This window comes from Lissotriton helveticus, chromosome 1_1 (genome assembly GCF_964261635.1).
Source record: "Lissotriton helveticus chromosome 1_1, aLisHel1.1, whole genome shotgun sequence".
Classification (NCBI taxonomy): Eukaryota; Metazoa; Chordata; class Amphibia; order Caudata; family Salamandridae; genus Lissotriton; species Lissotriton helveticus.
The window spans coordinates 1517539910-1517561603 of NC_136057.1; the positions used below are offsets into that span (position 1 = coordinate 1517539910).

At 43.2% G+C, this 21694-nt stretch overlaps 1 protein-coding gene across 6 annotated transcripts in view; it reads left to right on the forward strand.

The window, feature by feature from the left end:
• Positions 1-21694, forward strand: part of PDE4DIP (phosphodiesterase 4D interacting protein) — a 1524691-nt gene that overhangs the window by 553353 nt on the left and 949644 nt on the right. For all 6 annotated transcript variants that reach the window (XM_078686955.1, XM_078686929.1, XM_078686947.1 and 3 more), the window contains one exon: positions 14194-14313. In XM_078686955.1, the coding sequence (XP_078543081.1) occupies positions 14194-14313 (120 nt within the window). The remainder of the gene's footprint in view (positions 1-14193; positions 14314-21694) is intronic.

Below are 21694 nucleotides of genomic sequence, written 5' to 3' on the forward strand. Positions count from 1 at the left end.
GGACGGTTGAGAGGAACTTCAAAGTTCTGTTTGGATGGACTGTTTTCTATTTTCTTTCCCCAATGACTCATGGGAATTGAAGTTTAATGATGAGCTCTACATAATGTTTAATGGTTGCTAGATATAATAAAGTGGAGAAAGTTGATGACTAATCCTCACCTCCAGCCCTGATATAGAGTCAGAAAGTCTTCATAATCATAGCCGTGATATAATACTAACAGTGAGCTAAAGGGCTCTGGCATATTCAGGGATGCTACTATAAAATTTCTAAAATGAAAACCCTGCCATAGATTCACATTTCAAGCAGATTTCCAAAACATCTTGCCCATTGTAGAGTTAGATGCATTAAAAAATCCACACCCATTTATGTATCAAATGACAATCTTTTCCTGACGGAAAAGTTCCTGCAGGATTCTGCAGTTTCCATACATACATTTTAATGATTTAGAAAATCCACACCCATGTATGTATCGAATGACTTAATCTTTCCCTAATGGAAAGGTCCTGCAGGCTTCTACATTCATTCATTTTGCAAAGTAATAATTGGCCATAGCTGATGTAAACGCTTTAGTTACCATGTATCTGTGTATAGGATGATAGAAATTTGGACCATGAGTTGTCGTCCCACACCTTAGGATGTATAATATCTTACACATGTGTGACATTTGGTCTGTTTCGTCAGTAGCCACAAACCATCCCATGGTGTGCTGTATAATGAAGCCTGATCCATAAGGAGCCAACATTTTTCGATGGGAATCAGAGACCACGTGAAAGCTATTCTCAGTTGTGATACTTCCAGATTTGGTAGACCTCTCCCTTACAAGTGTGCATCACATTTCTCAAATTTCTGTCTTTTTATTCCCCCTTCCCCACATGAAGTAGTCATCAACTGTGTGGAATGTAACTATTAATGATCATGCCTTTGTTTTGAATGACCTGAATTTACTAAGTCGTTGACTTTAGCAGCCCATGTAGTAGGCGTTTGCATAACCTAGCCTTGTAAAAATGAATCCTTGCATCATCTATAGGGACTTGAAAAAGCTGTGGGATTAGGGAAAACAATTCTTTAATAGTCGCATTTGAAGTAAGCAAGCTGGAACACCAGGATTGACCTGTTCCTTCAAATGCAGCTGATGTATTGCAAATGCCTTTCATGTTTAATTTGAAGCTGTTGTACTTTAGTTAATAGCATTAAAAGATCCAATGCTCCATTAAAGTTAAGTAGTTTACAACATGGGTTACGTTCTGCTTTGTTAGCATGCTAATCATAGGCACTGACTGATATATGGTTCCTGTAAATTGGTTCTAATATTACCAGCTCATCACTGACATCTTTTTTTGATTGTCAGTCTTTTGATTTTTACGCCATTGTTTTCATAATGACAAAAAATGGAGCACATATTCACCATTTCTCACTTAGTATTGCTTGCACTCCTTAATGGTCATCAAAGGAGTTTTGTGACTGAGGATAATGTGTTGTTACTTACTGGTAATCTTCATTACTCCAATTAAGGTCCTACTCTTCTATACGCTGGTGATTTAACTGTATCCATGCCGCCATCTGGACAATTCTTTCCAGCTCTCAACAGGTCTTCTTTAAGTTAAAAGTCACACTTATGTTCTTTTGAAATTGTTGAACTCTGTCCCAAGCACTGGCAAGTAGGAATTTGACTCTTTCGTTAATTTATTCCAGTAACAGCACTAGTAAACATTTTTTTTAGGCATAATTCTAAATACAATGTTGATACATGTGACTTAAAAAAAAATTTAATAACTCCTGCATAACTGTGAGCTATGATGAGTACTGATGCTGATGAGAGAGATGCTTTGGATATCATTCTAGATAGGTCATATTCTCCTTCTCCTAGCTCTGCTGCCTGTCTGACTCAACGGTTATTGCAATGGTCGCTAGTTGATAGCTGAAGGGCTCTTCACTCTGCCTACTCCCCCCCAACCCCACCCCCACTTGACCATCACATCCAATTCGACCGTTTCCTATGTCAACCTGCCACACAGCTATTAGTGTACAACGCAGCATACCTCAGCTAGACCATATCAGATTTCAACCATCTGTCCCTACAACTCATCTGGTGACCCTCTCACAGATCCCAACTTGGATATTACAACCTACCACCTTAGAGGACCCAGTCTTCCGCAAGGCCATTCTAGAAAGTATAATCCATAACATTGCTGAAAATAGTAACACTGCTTCCACCCGCCTTGTGGAATGGGACGCGCTTCAAACAGTGATGCAGGCACATTACATACACACAATTATTGAGGCACGCTGCACAGTCAACGTGAACTGGGCAACTTGGGGGTTCACTAAACAGCATGGAGAAGGCCGCAGTGGTTGATTATTCTGCCAGAGATGAGTTATTGGCCTCAAGGGAGCCGCATGTACAATTGATTCAGTCCTTGCGCTGCATCGATTACAAGGCATACCAAAGCTCCAGCCAGCAGAAAGCCAGCCAAGTGACAGTCCACGCACACCGCCAGAAATGTGCCATCTACGCGGACCACTAGCCAACCGACAGTTCACACGCACTGCCAGCCAAGTGCTAGTCCACACACACTGCCAGCTACGCACAGGTCCACAGACACACACCCAGCAAAATTCAGGTTCACACACAGCCAGCCAAATGCCAGTACACACAAAACGTCAGCCGAACTCTGGTTCACACACATTTTCCCTTGTGCCTAGTGGTTTTCTACTTCCCTTGGGGGCAGATGAGCCTTAAAATATTGCTGATCTGCCCCCAAAAGGGGCAAAAACTGCCAAAATGTATGCACAAAAAGGGGCCGCTCCCTGACATGTCCATAAACATATTTCTGGTGCCTAGTTGGCTTTCTACCCCCGGGGGGGGGCAGATGAGATTATTGCCCCATGTGCCCCCCCAGAGGGGGCAGAAAGACTGTGGCTATTTTCTGGGAAGAAGTGGGGGCATTAACATCCCCATTCTGGGCAGCCCTCACTCCTGAAATACTATTATATATATATATTCCCTGGCTCACTATCGGGCTCCCTAGTGGGTGGGCAGATCGGGGGTTATTACCTCTATATATCCCCAGTGGGGACAGAAAGATTGGCCATTTGTTTTTTTTTAGTGGGGTGGGGGCAATGGGATTCTCATTGTGGGGAGCCCCAACCCCTACTCTGGCTAAAAAAAACACTCCCTGGTGGTTAGTGGCCTTTCTACCCCCACCCCCCGGTGGGGCAGATCAGGGGCTGTTGCCCCCCATCTGCCCCCCATTGGGGGCAGTAAGGACTGTTCTTTTAGTGTTTAGTGGTGTGGGCTGGAGGGATTGCCATACTCATTTTAGGCAGCCCCTACATATTCAAAATAGTGCCTAGTATGCTTTCTGTGCCCCCCGGGGGGTGCAGATCTGGTACTATTGATCCCATAAGTGTTTAGTGGGGTGGGGGCATTGGCATTGGCATTCTCCCATCTGCCTAAGTGCTCAGGGGGGCTGCGATAGCCCAGCGAGCACATAGGCAGTAAAAGTAAAACAAACTGATCGGCTCATTTAACTTTTACTGTAATGGCGGTTAATCGTCATTACAGTGACAAAAAAAATGCCTTGGGCAGCTGGGAAAGCTCTTTCCCAGCTTCTCATCATGGCAAACTAGACATGTAGCCAAACTTGCCACCTAATGTGATTTGTGTAAAGGTGGTCTTGCTCGTCTTAAACATTGTTTGACATTACCCATTAAGTTGAGGCAATTTTTCACAACCCTAGGGGGAATCTACCTAATATCAGACTCTGAGGACATAGCTAATAGTCCAAAATAATATTGCATACAGTTATCTGCGTAAAATAGAGTGGCCTATAACGATATCCACAAGGACTTATATTGTATGTACCACGTATCAGTCACACTTCTGGTCATACTTATCCCAAAAGTCATTTGGTGTTTTACATGAGTTGACGTAAGCATTCACATCTCTGGTGACCCAAGTGGATAGATCCATCTTTAAAAACCTGAAATAAATTGAAAAGAATCAAATCTGTATATCTGGTTTTGGCACCTATATGTTATGTGTGGCATCGTCATGTGTATTGTGCACATTATAGACTGACCACTATATATATATATTTGACACAAAGGCACGTAAAGTGTATTCAATGACTCAGTTGTACACCTAATTAGAATCTTCGCTACACAATACATATTATGAGTAGCTTTAAAGAAAAATATAAGTAAGCCCCATTTGACCAATCCATGATTACACTGATCTCACCTGCTTCCATCGCCCTTATTTAAAAAGGAAAATCATCCCACTTACTTCTCAAATGGATGGACACTGGGAATATGGGAGCCCTGACAACAGCCAGAGAGCCGCATGGGCTTATTAAATAACCAAAACATGTTGGTATTAGTTATCTGCTAGATGAGCCATTGAACCTCATCTGATATCTGATACACATGATTTCTAATCATACTGAAGGTACCCAGTAAGAAAGGATATCCCTTGGGTTTGCATCCAGGTTTTTGTACCATTCGTGTGAATCCCTTCAATACTACTGCTTGCACTTATGCAAGAACTCCCAGGATCGGTTGCGTCCCCTAAGGTGCTATTTACCTACCAATGTGTGGGAAACTGCCATTGATGAAGCATGTCACAATGAGTTGTTGGTAAGGTGTCTTCCCCAAAATCCTTTAGTTCCTGTAGGCCCTAGACCTTATCCCAAACAAACCTCTAAATTGTTTTGTGTGTTATAATTTTGGTTAAAAACAGCTAGAAATAGAATTTAAAGACCCTTTTTAGTAGTTACTCAAAATCCAATTTAATGTTAAAATCACTCTTTTAATAACTACTAAGGAAAGGGTACTTTTAGAAAGTTACCTTTATCCTGCGGGATTGCCATTTGCTTGAGTTTCAACTATTACTGGCAGCCCATTTGATGAGGTGTGCAAACTGTTCCCAGAAAAGGACCAACACTTCAAAACGTGGGTGTTGGGAGGTGTTTCTGTTCCTGTGGCAGGCTTACCATTTGGGTTTTTCCCAGGAACTTGATTAACTTCAGAGAGGCCTACCCTCTCACATGCAGTGTTTGCTGACACCTGGTAGGGCACTTCTTTATTTCTGTAGCCAGGGAGGCTCCAATGACAATGGGACCACAGTGGTTTAGAGTGACTACAAAAGAGGGGTTGCACATTTCCTTGGCTTGGTGGGCATACAGGCACAGGCTCTGCACATGGGAAGAAGTGTTTCACCATTTTGGATTTAAGAAGAGAGTGGCACTGTAGGATGGTTTGCTGGAGGAATTACTGCAAAAGTGGGTAGGGTGACCCCTTGGAACTTATACCCATTGGTTGTGGAGGAGCCAGGAGCCACAACAGGCTGATGCCATGCATAAATGTGGTACCACAGTACCCTCCTCAGAACACTATTTGACCTGTGGAAGATCAGAAGAGGACTGATCCTGCTGTTTGAGACCTAAGAAGAGGCCTAACGACTGCACCTGATCTCCCTCTTGTACTCAGGACAAAGAAGTGGACTCCAAGGGTCATAAGGTTAAGAAGTGGACTCCAGGGGTCATAAGGCTAACCTTCTGTTCAAGCTACAGGGACAAGACAATATGTAAGAGGACTTTTTCTGCAACTGCCCAGCTAACTAGTTCCAACCTAGGCGTTAAATACTATTAGGTTCCAAAGACCTCCAGAGTACCCGGACCAACCTGCCAAGTTGAACAGATGAAGGTGTGCTTCCACTGGGCTAAAGCTTCAGATTGCTCCCTCTCTGTGCTTTTTCTGCAGCAGCATTGCGTGACTTCCGATCTCGTGGAACCCTGTTCGGCTACAACCTGCAGCCTTGCCCCCTAGAAAGAATCAGAGCTCCCAAAAAAGTGACTAAGTCAGATCTTAAAAAACTTCACCTGGCAATGGTGATTAAACTATCCAGCTGATGAGGGGCCTTCTCTGGGTGCAAAATGAAAAATTCTCCTGTTCGGAGCTTTCCCACCAAAAGTCTGCAACTTCACCCAGAACTCCTCCAGCAGCTATGTGACGACGTAGAGCCCTTCCTCTGCCTTAACCTGCTGCCTTGCCACTCTAAGGATTTGAACCTGGTTCCTGGATCTGACTCCACTCCATCGCAGTCAGCCTTAACTCGTGCCTAGGTACAGTGCAAGGGTAACCAGATGTTCGTGGTTGGTGCTTAATGCTTTTGGCTGTATTCTGAACCTTAAACTTTAAAAAGTCATCACTGCTGTTCCTTATTACATTTTTCTTGTTTTGGTGTCATTTTATTTATTCAAATGTACTCAGTTGTTGTACATTGAGTTGGGAATTTTCTTGTGTGCTGACTTTATTACTGTTTTGCCTCTGCATAAATATTTTCCACGTTGACTTTAAATTAAGCCTGTCTGCCCTGTGCCATATCTACTAGGGGTTGAGCTTGATTTACTTTAGAGAGTTAACTGCTTCACCCTGAAGAATTGTAGTTATTGCTTAAGGTGGCTCACCAACTCCCTAAACTAATACTCCCAATTTCTTAAACCTAGATACTTTAAACAGAATTTAGATCTGGTAAGTTCCTGCCCTATCTGTTTGGGAACCCAGTCAAAGAACTCCGGATGAGACTGCTGTTTATATATAAAGAAGGTCTGATACCACAGGAGATCCATTCTGTCATCACTTAACAGTACTGCTGTGAGGGTCACCACACCACCCAGGACATTCATCCACCCATTCATGGTAGAACCTCCACCAAACCCCTAACTCCTGACTGTGCACCTGTGTGAATCCCATGGTGGAAAAGCACCAAGTTACAACACTTGGGGTCCCGCAGCAGCAGATGATCTATTCAAGTCTGACGAAATCAATCTTGGGCCGATTAGACCCTAGGGGTGAATCCCTATGAAAGAGCAATAGGCTCTATGCCATATCCATTTCACTTGAGAATAAGCCTTCGTTTATTCCAGGAAACCAGTGCATTTTTACTGATGTTGCAAGGTACCTGAGTGGCGGCACTGGGTAGCATGAAAAGACACAAGATTCTTGCTGGTAGCACACATTTGCTCTGCTAGTTGAGTGAGAAACCTGACTAAAACCTTAGGTAGACCCTTGTGTACCTTCTATGAATAATTTTGTTGGTGTTACAGTAAGCCTAAGCACAAGATTAGACAAGAAACAGTACGGAAAAGAAAGTTAGAACTGTGCAGTTTTGCACTGGTTTCAGAAGCCACACATGCTGCTGCTCAGCCTGGTGCCTTAACGTAATCCAGTTGTTAAAATGTGTTAAATTAAAATGAGCTTTTCATACTGGAAGAAGCCTGGCTGGAATTTAAACCATTCTGTACCTTTCAGGTTTTTCTTAAAACTTCGTCCGAGCTCTCCAAGTGTCCCTTCATAGTCCTTCTTGTTCCTTTCTGTGGATGCTCTGAATATTTCTTGAATATTCTTTTTTCTCTTGTTCATCTCCACAGTCTGACTTTTTTTTTTTAACAACTCTCTTTATTGATTGACCGCACACAAACGCAGCACTCCGTACCCCGGAGGAACTACAGTAGATATAACATAGCATGGTCAGCGATCCAAATAACATTTCATGACATAACCCCGAACCCCCCACTCACCAACCCCCCCCCTGTGGCCCACACCCCCCCAACCCGGACCCCCCCCAGCACAATGTCTTGTTATTCCTGTAGAAAGATTTGCATACATATAACCGTGTGTACAATATTGCCCCCCACCCCTTTCACCCTGGTCCCCCTGTGTCTCTTATCTGTGCAGGCGGTTCCAGCCATATTCCCCTGTAGTCCGCCCATCGTTTCCATATTTTGTAATGTTTCCTAGGGCAACCCCTGGCTTCGAAGATCGGCCGCTCTAGCCCCATACAAAAATCAAGGCCCTTCTTCCATACCACTACTTTGGGAGCCCGAGGGTCCTTCCAAGCCTGTGCCACATCCCTCTTTGCAACTGTAAGACCCAGTAAGAGTAGGTGCCTCTTATATACATTGCCACCCACGCCCTCCAGGACGTGAAGGAGCCCAAGTTTAGGGGAACGACGCAGATCACAGCCCAGCACCTCAGACAAGCAGTCCCGCACCCCAGTCCAAAATCCAGCCAAACCACCACAGCTCCACACTGTATGGCGGAAAGTGCCCACCTCATGACCACATCTCAGACATGCAGAGGATTCAATCAGACCCGCTCGCCACAGTCTCTCTCTGGTGTAGTACGCCCTATGCCGGTACTTAAACTGGATAAAGTGCAAGAGCATGGCTATAGCTGCTCCCCTAGGGTCCTCAAGGGCTTCTCGCCAATCTTCCTCCTCTAGGTCCCCCACTTCCCTCACCCGAGTCCCGCAGAGACTGGAGAGAGGAGGAGCAATGCGTGACCAGCGTTTGGTAGATGCGGGAGATTTTTTTCTCTGCCAGATCTCCCATGAACACCTTTGCCTCAATCGGGCTAAACTCTGGCAAGGAGTCTAGTCCCTCCAGTGTGGGTGCCAGGGCATGGCGGAACTGCAAGTACTTAAAGAACTGCGTTCGGGGCATACAATATTCTTCACTAAGCTCCTGAAAGGATTTAAGGGTCGTGCCCCTCAGGACATGTCCGAGTGTGGAGATTCCTATAGAATCCCAGCCTCGGAATCCCGGCAGTGACGCCAGCGCCGGCAGCCGCCCATTGTGCCAGAGCGGGGTCTCCTCCGTAAGCCTACCCCACCAGCCCATACGACGCAGCGCTTGTCTCCAAGCTTGGAAAACCACCTGGGTAGCCCTGGGCAACCCCTTCCTCAACCGCGCCGAGTATAAAATCGTATGTAGCGTATCCGGGTCCATCAAATATCTCTTGAGGGCGTATGCTGGGTCCCCCCTGTCTCCATACCACCATTCATTCAAGACAAGAAGGTGGGATGCCTGGTAGTAGGACAGAATATCCGACGTCGCCAGCCCCCCACAGTACGTAGACAAAAAGCAGGTGCGCAGGGCCACTCGCACCGCCCCCCCCCCCACAGGAACCGACCCAATGCCGAACTGATTTGCCGAAACCATGATGGTGAAATCGAATACGGATAATTCTGTAGCTGGTATAGAAGGCGCGGAAGGGCAACCATCTTAAAGATAGCCGATCTGCCGTAGAGGTTCACAGTCTGACTTTTTAATACTGTTCTGCTATGTAGACCTGCAATGTTTAATGTATACCGTGGTACTTTAATCACAAGTTAGTCTTGTTCTTTACTCAGTTTTGAAAAAGCACTTAATTTTTTCACTGAGGGCTAAAGAGGACGAAACTCTGCTGCCTGATGGTACCTCTTTCAGTGTACAAAAGATTACAAACTGTATTCTACATCCCATTCTTTCAGAATCTTTTCTGATGTGTTAGCAAAATAATTTTAGACTAGGCTCCAAACTCTTAAAATGCCTACAACGACAGAAAGTCCTCCACCAAGAATAAAAACTTGTTTCCAGGAGAAATATGATTCAGGGGCTGAAACTGTGAACTAACGAGATCACCCCCTTCTTTTCAAACCGTTTAATTCATTCCTGTTCATGGATATGCAGATCCTGGATTTAGTCAGATCGTTTAACCCTGCAGCTTCTGGGTGATTTTCTGACCAGCTCCTCCAGATTTTACAAAGCCAATTCAGATTCAGATTCAGAAAGCTTTATGTCGATATAAACTTTGATATCATAAAAGCATACATTTGTTAAAAAGGAAAGAATACATACATATCACAGAACAAATATAAGTCAAAATCATTTTGAATAAAATAGGGGAAATATGGAAAACTCATTTATACATATAAATACAATCAGAGTTAAAATCTTATTTATCCTTAAAATCTTGTATATTATAAAAATCTCTAAAATACATACCATCATTTTATATATTACATCGAATTCCTAAATTTAACTAAGAGTTTCAAAAATCTAGCTAAAATGTAGATCACTTCCAGGGTTTCCATCTTTTGTAGTCTAAAAAACGCATCTCTACATGATCGGAGACCCCATTCCTTAAGGATTGGTTTGAGAAGGATCTTTCTAGGGACATAATAAAATTTACAAAATAAAGTGCAGTGCAGGTTAGATTGGGAGGCGAGGTCATCACAGGGACAAGGCGGCATTTGTCTCGACCAATCATTACAATTTGGGAATGTAATTAAACGAAAGAAAGAACCCAATCTGAACCTTGAAAGAAGCATTCTGGCATAGCAATTAGTGTCACTAACAAGGTATAATTGCAGACCCTGTTCCGTAGTAATTTGTTGGTAGGCTAGGACTGATTTTTTCGTTTTTTCAGCGATCCATCTTTTGTTCGCTAGATGGTCCATAACCATTTTACGTAACACTTTCCTTGATGCTGTTTCCATGCTGGATGGAATTTTGAAAAACTCAGGATGGCCAATATCATTCATAATTTTTTCCACCACACATAGCCATTTAATTTGCTTTACACCATCAAGTTGTAAACAGTCAGTTATGGTGTTGCGGTTAAAGGCTGTTTCTGGTGTTAGCCAAAGCTTGTGCCATAACAGAATGGGTTCGATCGTTATAATGTCGGAGATGTAGGGGAGACCAAGTTCTATATGTATAAAATAATTAGGAGTTGATTTTGGGACCCCCAGGAGGTACCGAAGGAAACGATTCTCAGTTTGTTGAACAAGAATTGGAGAATCAATCCCCCATATACCAGAACCATAGGTGGCTGTGGTAACACATTTAGCCTTATAAATGACAATCAGCTCCTTAACGGGTCTACCCCCGATTTTAATTGCAAAATTCTGCAAAGCTCCAATCGCTTTGGAAAAAGCGAATCTTCTGGCTTTGATAGCAGTTTGCCAGGTGCATTTCCTATGAAAACAAATCCCAAGATGGGGAAAGTGATCTATTGTTTCTATCTTTCTGCCTTCTATAAAAATGGGACAGGGTATTTTCTTTACTCCCTGTCGGCAGGACATAGAAAAAGATTTTGAAATGTTAACCTTAAGTCCCTTTTCCCTCATAAAAAGTGTAAAGTTTGAGACAGCCCTTTGTAGGCCCAGACTAGTTTGGGATATAATCGCGGCATCGTCCGCATATAAAAGGATGGGGACAGGGCGGCCCTGGACTAAAGGATAATCATAATGAAAGCTTTTGAGGTGGTCGCCAATCGCATTTATGTAGAGGGAGAAGAGCAGGGGGGCTAAAATGCACCCCTGTCTCACTCCCCTCTTAATGGAAAATCTTGGCGAGCACTCTCCTTTTTGACCAAAGCGCACCCTTGCTCCTGCATCCTTATATATTTCCTTAACCACATCGATGCTCGATGAGTTCCAGCCCTGTGCTGGAATATGCAAAAACCCATTATTCATGACGAGCTGGGCTCGTCATGAGCGTGCTGGGAGGCTACTGCATGACGAGCCCAGCTCGTCATGAGTGTGGAAGGGGTTAATAAAATTAAGGATTGAAGGGTCTAAACCAAGATTCTTTAACGTGGCCCACAGCTGATTGTGGTCAACACAATCAAAAGCTGAGCTCAAGTCAATAAAAGTAATAAAAAGGTTCCCTTTTTTGGCTTCGATGTATTTTGAAATTAAAAAATATAAATTTAGGCTCTGCTCAACCGTCCCCATACCTTGTCTGAAGCCATATTGGAAAATCGAAAGGATGTTAACTTCCTCGATCCATTTTTGGACACGTTTTAAAAGAATACGTCCAGCTACCTTCATTAAGGCATCAATAAGAGAGATTGGGCGATAGCAAGATGGATCGTGCCTGTCCCCCTTTTTAAATATGGAAACTACTATCGCTTCTGACCATATTGATATTAATCCATGTATATTGGCACAGTTCATCACCATGGTCAATAAAGGGGCCCAAAGATCGATTTCGGCTTTAAAAACATCTATTGGTGTTGCATCCGGACCCGGTGCCTTACGAGACGGACTTTCTCTTATGGCCAGGCACACCTCCTCGCACGAAAAAACAATGTCCAGCGGGAGATTTCTCAAAAAAGATCCAGTGTTATCGGAGACTGTAGTATAGCTCTTGGAAAAAGAACAATCGGGGTCTGAGCTGCCATACAGATTTTGAAAATGGGTAACCCAGGTATCCCCATTTATTGCAATATCTAACCTCTCCGGTTGTTTTCCTTGTGCAAAGGGTGCGTTTACAGCCTTCCAAAAGGCAGTTGCATCTTTATTTTTTGAGGAAGAAATTAGGGCTTCCCAGGCCTCTTGTTTCATAGTTTTCTCCCTATTCTTAATTGCACCACGGTATTGATGTCTGGCCTCGCTAATCGCCTTTGGGGATCTAGGGATGGCATGCAAAACCTTTTTTAGGGATTCTAGTGCAGAAGTGCAATTTTTGTCAAACCACCCTCTGGGTTTATTAGGTCCTGATTTGAACTGACGGGACAATACAAGTTTTAGTGTCTCTTGTATCTTAGAAAAAGAGTCCAATATTTTTAAAGGATCTTCCGTGAGAGATAAACAAATATTAATCTCTAACTTTCTTTTAGAGATTAAAGTTTCAAGAAACGTCTCCGGGACCACCTTATCCCATTTAAGAGTGTAGCCATTGGTACATCCAATGGAGATAGGTTGTTGGTAGATAATATTTTTTTCCCTAATTAGATGTCTCTCTATGTAATTATTTAAATTAAATACTATAGTATAATGATCGCCATAGATATCATTCAAGGTTTTTCATGCTGAGAGCAAATAGGCATGTGATTTAGAAAACAGAGTTAAGTCAATCACGGTGTTTGAACCTCTGCCATGGAAAGTTGGATGGAAAGGCACGGACGGTGAGCATAAATCATTTACATAATCCAAATTAAAATAAAAAAGAAAATTATTTAAAATATCCCCTAGCCAATTCAGGGACATTTCACAACAGATTAAGAATAAATAATAATCAATACAAGTGTAGCTGGACAACGTCTTCTTGAGATTCAGTGATTTGCAAGACTCAGTACACTAAGTATCTTGCATTAAAGATTCATCATTTCATTGTACTGGGCAACCTACCAGCTCAATACGAGATTGTTAAGGTGGTCTTTGGGTAGGCTAAATTGGCAGATTCGCCTACCTCCTTTGTGTTGGTTGTGTGACTGCGGTTTGAGGTAATCTAGATAATCAAGGGAATAATATCAACTACTAGGCCTCTTTTCTAAAATCCATTCTGCCACTGGTCTATTTCAAATCTGATGACTACACTTGTTAGCCTCGATACAGTGAAGTTCTGTGGTTGGGCTTTCATTCATTTGTGAAAAGAAAAAATTCTTTAGGGGTGTGGGAAACTGTTTTATTTGTGGTATTGTATTGCTTGCAGTGGAGGGCTCCCCTTATTTAATTCCTTCTCTGCTCTCTTTGTTTCAGAGCTAGATTGAAGTATCTGCTGGTTAAAGGTACAGATGCAGCAGTAACTAGGCCAGGCTTGCAATCAAGAATTGCAAGGAGACAAGCAGAACACAAGCCTTTCCTGCTATTGCATGCCCTCCGGATCCGTAATTCTGTCGCACAAACCTTCATTCACCATTTCTCTTCTGTTTTCACCTTGTTAACAAGTAATTACAGCTATTGCTCCCTCCACCCTCATACATTTTATAAAGAATGTCCCGCTACAGAAAGCTGTAAGATATACTTTAGTTCCCTTCTTGCAACCACCCTTTCCTGATTTGTACTTTCCTGATTTGTGTTTTCATCTGAGCTCCTATGTACATGAAGTGGCCTCAAGAAAATACTTTGGTTTGGTTACCAAATCACTGGTACACCATCACTGGTGTCTTTTTAGCAGTCTGGTGCATCTCTCTTTAGGTCTCCTTTGAAAGGGTGCCTGTAAGTTTCCTACTTCAATATTTCACAAATAGAGCTTAAATACCGGCGTATGATACGAGTGTTTATTTACATTATATTGACAAGGGAAGTAGGATGACCTGTCTCAGTATGGTTGCTAGGCTACAAAGAAGGTAATAGTGGGTTCCTGTGTTCACCGTTCTCTTAATGATACCCATATTTACGAACAAAGTATTTTTTATTTTAGCATTTTAGGATTTTCAGTCAACATTATTTTCCCATTTTCTTACCTCCTTTTTTTTTATAAAAAAACTGGATTTTTTTTCCAGTGAAAGATACCGGACAAGAGTTTTTTCAGTATGGAAACAATTGTGAAAAATGCTATATCTGACTAATTATTGGAGCCTTCTAGGATTATAGTTAGGATGTCACAATATTAAAAAAAATTGTTTTATTTTAGATTTCTCATGAAAAACTGCATCAGACGAGTTCTAAATTAAGTGCTGCAAATGAGGTATGTCAGAAACACGACTGCACCATCCAGAGACTGAAGGAGACCATTTCAAGCAAGACAACTAAGGTAAGTGGATTTGTTATAGTGGAAAGAGAGAGCAGGTTTTATTTACTATTGTTTGTTTTTAACAATGGAAAGATTTTCTATTCACTTATAAATAATATTCCTAAACCTTTTCTTTTTTAATGAAGGCAAGACATTTAAATGCATTTGTGAAATACTGTTTACATTTTGAAGAAAATAGAAAATTCTTTATTACATTCTGTTTTTAAAAAACATTTATTTGTGTATTTGCTATTACGTTCCAAACTTTTTATTGAAGTTAATTATAGCAGTTGGTTGTGTACAGTTTGATGGTTATCCATAACCGAATAGAGTATTACTACTACTGTAGCAGTTGTCAAGGAAGCAAGACACTATACTGAGCACCTGGCTTTTTTTATAGTGATCTATTTATATAACCTACTGGCGGTCGCCAGTAGGTAGTTATAGTTAGGTCCTTGTTTCTATTCAAAAAGCGTTTTTTCTTTTGCCAATATCTTTTCCACCGTTTTGACGAACCTTCGTGAAATTTTCCAAACTAATGGTTCACTCCGGTCAGCTCCTGTCTTGAAAGTTTCGAGGTGATTCGTCAAGTGGGGGCCGAGAAAAAAGGAGGATCCAAAAACGCTTTTTCCCCATGTTACTTAACATAGGAACTTTTGACAAAGCTACAGCCCGAACTGCTGAACGGAATTACACCAAATGTGGCAAAAGGGTAGGTCTTGGTCCAGACAGCAAGCTTATTTTTTTTAATGGTGTAAATCCGTTCAGTAGTTCTTGAAAAATTCAAAAAATTTAAATATCGATATCTGAGCACCAAGGAGGATTTGCAAACCCTCCCGAGCAAGAGCTTCATTTTGATTGGCTGCCAACACTCCAAACTAGAATGTGTTGGCAGCCATCTTGTGACTCGGTTACTGAGTCACAAGAAAACAGTAGGAAAAGATAAAAAAACAAGAAAAGGGGGCAGGGTAGCAACACCACGACCCCGTAGGCCTGCTCAGGGGGTCCCACAAGGACCCCCAGGGCCATAAAAATCTTTTTTTCTATAAAAAGAATTGTCTGAATTCGTGCTGGGTGCGCAAATCCGGCCCAAAAAAAAAAACAAAAAAAAAAAACAAAGTGCGGACTCCAGCGCTTTGTATTCCTTAAGCCCCCAGGTGGGTCAGGTCCTGGGGGCAATGTCCATTAAATTAGCGAGGGCCCCATAATGGGCCCCGCATCCCCGGGGACTGCCACATCCCCGGGGCGTATTGATCATATGCAAGGACACACAGCCCCCCCAGCAGCCCCGGGGACCGTCACCTCCCTGGGGCTATAAATTATTTGGGGGGGACTCATGGCCCCCCAAGCCCCGGGGACCTTCCCCTCCCTGGGGATATAAATTATTTGGGGGGGGCCTCATGGGCCCCCCCAAGCCCCAGGGACCCCCACCTCCTCGGGGCTACATGATTTAAATGCGGGGGCCACATCCCCCCCGCAGACCTGGGGACTGCCACCTCCCCAGGGCATTGAAAATGTAAATATGGGGGTCCGTAGCAGACCTCCGGCCCCGGGGACCACCACCTCCCCCGGTGCTTAAATCAGTCCAGAGACTCTCCTGGCATCAGATATCATTGCCCCTCCTTGAAGGATGACTGTCAGTGCATCATTCGTCTTTCTTTCAAACCCAGGGGCCCAACATTGGCCCTCAGGGGCCACTTAACTGGGAGAGCCGAGCCAAAGGTCCAGGAAATGTTTGCTGTGTAAATCATACAACATACATCACTTAAATATGATAAAGCCTGTTCAAAATTCAACATTTAACATTACGCGTCACATTAAAGCACCGCAGTGAGAAGTACATGGTACAAGTGACAGGTTTTTAATCCCAAGCTATTACATTACACAATGTAATCTTTATTGTTTATAAGCCCGGGATGATTAAGTGATATGCCTTAAATCACAGGATGTTGAGCCGACGCCGAGACTCCGGGTTCTCCCGTTCCAAAGTTCTCAGCTCTGGCCATAAGGCCACATCCTAGACAGAGGAAAAGAGGCAGAAAGAAGTCACATGACAGCTAGGCTCGTAATGGGCTCGCGGTTCCAACAGGACCTCAAGCTGAGCCAGGCTGCAGGCTCAAGCCTGGCGCAAGCTTTGAGGCTCGTCCACCTCGAGGAGCACCAGTGTGCAGACCCTGTGTGAAGTCACATCAACCCCTGACGACCTGCCCTTGGGCTCCCTGGAGTCTCCAACAAGCCATCCAAGCGCCTTCCCTTGAGCCCTGCAGCATGAGAGGCCAACGAGCCCAACCCCGAAGAGCAGCGTGTAAAACAACCAATCACTGGCCAACAATAACGGGCGAGGCGGGCTGATGTCCAGCCGGCAGGTGCTGAAAGGAGGGAGCAACCATCACTGACTGAGCATCCGAGCAGCACCCACAGAGGGCAGGGATGCACTGCCAAGGTCTCTGGTCAGTGTGTCGGCCTTGAAGTCTTGATCCCCTCCTGCTTACTGATAGCAAGAGGTGCTGTATTTATACAGTCTATGTACGTGTGTAACCCATTGTTCAGTATGAGGATGATGTTGGGGATTAAACCTTTGTGCGTAGATAGGAGAGGTGGAGTATGCCCCCCGGAGAGTGTACTCCTAAATTATTCAAATGTGCTAAGGATAATGTCTTAGCAATATCGATTGGGCAGAACCCACCTTTGTCATGAACTAGGTCAAAGGTTTAGCTCATAAAAGGCTGCAGACCTTATAAGGCGTGATGTCCTTGTAAGCATTCTGTCCTTATTTTGAGTTATGTCCTTATAAGGCGCGTTCATGTGAAAGAACGGGAGCTAATGTAAGGAAAGTGTACGATGTTCCCTGAACCTATACTATGGTACTGATATTGTTTAATTGTATTTTACTTGTACATACATTTTTTTTTTTTTCTTCGTTTTTTTTATGCTCTTTGTTTGATTTTTAATTAAATCGAATAAAGATAATTTGATTGACTGACTATACTATGGTACCGTTATGAAATATAACAATCACATTTCTTTTTTGAAGAAACTGGATTTTGCTTTGCCAGTTCTTTCTTTAGACCGGCCACTAGTTGAGGTTTTACTGGTCTAGCTCCCAGACTATCTCTACCTAATTCTGCTTATGCAGTTTCAATTATTTTCGGTAGTTCTATCTCCTGTTGTAAAGGAGTGAAGTCTCTCAGGCGTTGGCGTAATGCCACTGATGCTGCTTCCCCTTTAATATTTGCTAATATTATAGCTGATACCTAGTAGAAGTTTCTGCTCCATACTCATTCTGTATTTGTCTCAATACATCCGGTATTACTGCTAATGAAGGGATACCATGAGTCCTTGTATTTATTGCAGTGAAGACTGTACCCCAAGAAGTACAATCCTCTATTGGGGGAGCTATCCCCATTGGCAAGCAAATTGTTAGTATTCTATGCTTTTCCCGCGGGCCAGTGTGTGGAGATACTGCCTCCAACTGTGTTATCTTTTGGGCTATCCAGAAAGGCATTTGTTCACGTTTAGTGGGCATTTTACCCATTACTGCGTGTAATGTTTGGTGCGACTTTGGTGGTAGAAGTTTGGACTGGTCCTGGTTATGTAGCCGGTGTTGACTGAAGTGCGAGTGTTCTCATCACAAACTATGTCACGTTTCTGTAAAGTTTTATTAACTCTTTATGATGTATTAGTAAGTCTACTCCTGGCATTGTGTCAATGTCAGGGTGTGGTGTGTAGGCCGCTAGTACCGGATATGTTGCTCTGTCTTTTCCGAGCCGACCGAGTAGTACTCTATTTCTTGTATGGGGAAGGCGCCTTTAAACCAGTATAAATGTTCCTGGTAAGTTACTGGAATATCAATGTCCTCGTTTGGACTATATTCTTTTGGTATGTCATCTTCGACAATAGTAATGAAATGTTTTAGTTTGTGCATTTGCCTGCAGGAATCCAATCCATGAATAGAATACCTCTGTTCTATATGATTCTTGTGCCTCGATCAGGAAAGTTACTTGCCCGCCCTTAGATGTTAAACCGTATACTGCTAGTTTTAGGGTGATGGCATTTCTGAAATTTTTCTGAAATGTCTGTTGCGTTTGCATCTTCTTCGGCTGAGAAGTTTAGTTTAACTACTGGATCTCCCTGTACCGACATTGTTTTTAGTAAGAAGAGCGTTTCAAGGTAACTGAGATAAGGTGTTATGCACAATAGGAACAATGTATCCTTCAAGCTTGATTAAACCAACAGCCAATACATACGATTTTGCCTACTCAGCTGGGGCGGATTTTGTCCTTCCCACTCCATACGTTTTTGGGGGAAATGTGAGTAGGGGTCTCTGAGAATTAGCATGACTGAACTACTCAGATTTGACCGTTAAATAAGTGCCCAACCAACGTTTGTGGTGCCATGTCGTGTAGTTCCTATAAAACCTATACTGGATCTGGGCGTTTAGACAACATACACTGCGGGCTTGGTGTCCAGACTGATTCTAGACACCCCACCGTGTATGTTGGCCTGCATGCCAGCTAGCTCACAGTGCCACTAGACACTCCTCTTATCAAGGAGAGAATAGTTCCTGGCAACTATCAAACATGACAACCCTGATCTCTCAGAATCGTGGAAACAGTGCAATACTTTTCGCTCAGTCACTCATGCTCACTTAGTCTCTGAGATGTGCACAGGGTAAACGGGATGGACATTTTCAGTAAGCATTTATTGAACATTCGTCATTCTAGTATAAAATAGATGTGCTGAAACAATCATCATAAAGTAACAGATATAGATGATTAGTGAAAGGATGGTAAATCTCTACCATTTCATTATAATCATGAATACAGGGAGGTATATGAAATACATGACAATAAAATCCGTACTCCTACAATACAATCCTAACTAGATGTACCTAAGTGTACCCAGCATGTGTGTAGTTGTTAAAGCCAAAAATTCCTCTAGGATAAAGTCCACCCCTTTACCTTAAGTCTGTGGGACCCCGTCTTGGTCACGAGTTGGACACCCCACAAGGGATGTTCAGACCACTGCGAGCTGGAGTGTCTGCATGCAGGAATCTCAGTGTCTCATTTCAGTGTGTCGGCATGGAAGTCGTGATCTCCTCTGACTATCTCAGCAAGATGTGATGTTTATATACCCGAAGGTATCCCCAGGTGTACTACCTTGCTGTGCCACTGTAGGCTAAAGGATGACGTCGGTAATGAACCTTTTACATAGTTACTATGCAGGAGATGATAGTCCTGCTAATTTTCCGAGAATCCTGAATCCTCATGCATAATGTATGAGGCTATCGTTCAGGGAAAACCCCACGTTCTGTAACGAATACTGTAACTAGGTAAAGGGTCAGTCCTAGCAGGCGTTAAGTATGTATGTAATGTAGGTATGAATATAGGTGAGAGGTTGTGATGTTACCTGGGCCTATATCGGGGCACCTATATGGAATATAACAACGCTCTGATATCCTTCGGGATCTTCTTCGCGCTATATAAAACTTTATAAATAAAAAATAAAATACAAATAAAAAAATATTTTTGGGAGTGGATGTACTTTGTGTGTAGTAGAATTAGGTGGTATGTTGTGGTATTTAGTGTACAGGCATTATGAAGAGTGGGATTGTGTGTTATGGAGAGTAATTATGTGGTATGGTAGTCTGTGTTGTGGAGTGGTAACCTCGGGTTTAGTCTTCCTAGTTTCCATATAAGCTAAATTATGAACTCAATGAGACAAAATAAAGAAGAAATCACTGAGGAGCACTTCTGGACCTAGTCCGAGGGTTGAGCAAGGCCACTTGAATTTTGCAACTGTTTGACTGCACCGGCTATTGCACAATTATAAATTTGCCGCATTAGCCACATTATCTATCACCTGCTGCCTAATCTGCAGATTTGAACAAAAAAAGCCTTATTTCTAGCTCAAACGGCTCGAAGGTTATAAAAAATGCAGCGACAAGTGTTACAGCTTAGTGGAGGGCCCTTTGCAAACCTAGAATGGTCACCTGTTACTTATTGCTAAATATGGGTGTTACATTGGTACTAATGGTGTGCAGACCACTCTTGCTTCTTTCTGCACCTCTCTGGCCACTTTCTGCATTTCTGTTGCTTCTTTCTGCAACTTTCTTTTTTTTCTGCACTTCTTTTGCCTCTTTCTGCTCATCTCTTAAACTTTCTGCTCCTCTCTTGCCTCTTTCTGCTCCTCTCTTGCTTCTTTCTGCTCCCCTGTTTCCTAATTCTGCACCTCTCCTACCTGTTTATGCACCTCTTGCCTCTTTCTACACTTCTCTTGCCTCTTTCTGCACCTCTGTTGTACCTTTCTGCACTTCTCTTGTCTCTTTCTGCAACCCTCTTGCCTCTTTCTGCACCTCTGTTTTTTCTTACTGCACTGCTGTTGCTTCTTTCTGCACCTCTCTTGCAAATTTCTGAACCCCTCCTGCGGCACCCCTCTTCTCTCTTTCTGCACACCTGTTCCCTCTTTTTGCACCTATTCTGTCTGTTTCTGCACCTCTGCTACCTCTTTCTGAAATTCTCTTGCTTCTTTGTGCACCTCTTTTGCTTTTTTCTGTACTTCTCTTGCTTCTTTCTGCACCTTGGTTTTTTCTTTTTGCCCTTCTCTTGCTTCCTTCTACACCTCTGTTGCTTCTTTCTGCACCCCACGTGCCTCTTTCTGCACCTCTTTTGCCTCTATGCACCTCTCTTGCCTCTTTTGCTTGTTTCTGGTCTTCTTTTGCCTTTTTCTGTACCCCGTTTTTCTTCCTGCTCTTCTTGCTTCTTACTGCACTGCTCTTACTTCTTTCTGTACCTCTCTTGCAAATTTCTGAACCCCTCTTTCGGCACTCCTGTTCTCTCTTTCTGCACACCTGTTCCCTTTTTCTGCCCCCCTTCTGCCTCTTTCTGCACCTGTGTTGCTTCTTTCTGCACTTCTCTTGCCTCTTTCTGCACCTCTGTTGCTTTTTTCTGTACTTCTCTTGCTGCTTTCTGCACCTCGCATGCTTCTTTCTGCACCTCCTGCTTCTTTCTGCACCTCTCTTGCCACTTTCTGCATCCTTCTTGCCTCTTTCTGCACCTCTCTTGCCTCTTTCCGTACCTCGCTTTCTTCTTTCTGCACACACAAGGCTACCTTTACACTGACCTCCTGCTCAGCAGTGCACACATACAAGTGCAGAAAAGGGCTGCTGGCCTCCAAACTGCTATTCCCTATTATATGCTAAGGACTTAGATGTAGTTTTAATCCCCCTACCCTATTATGTACTAGGGCCTCACAGGGGAGGTCATGCCAATCACAGGTGTACCCCAACCCATATTGTACTCAAGTGTATGTAGGTGTTTTCATTGTATTCTAAGTGTCTTTCAGCATAGCACTGGCTCTGTGTCTGCTTAGGCAGAGCCCAGGGTCAGTCAGTCAGTTACTA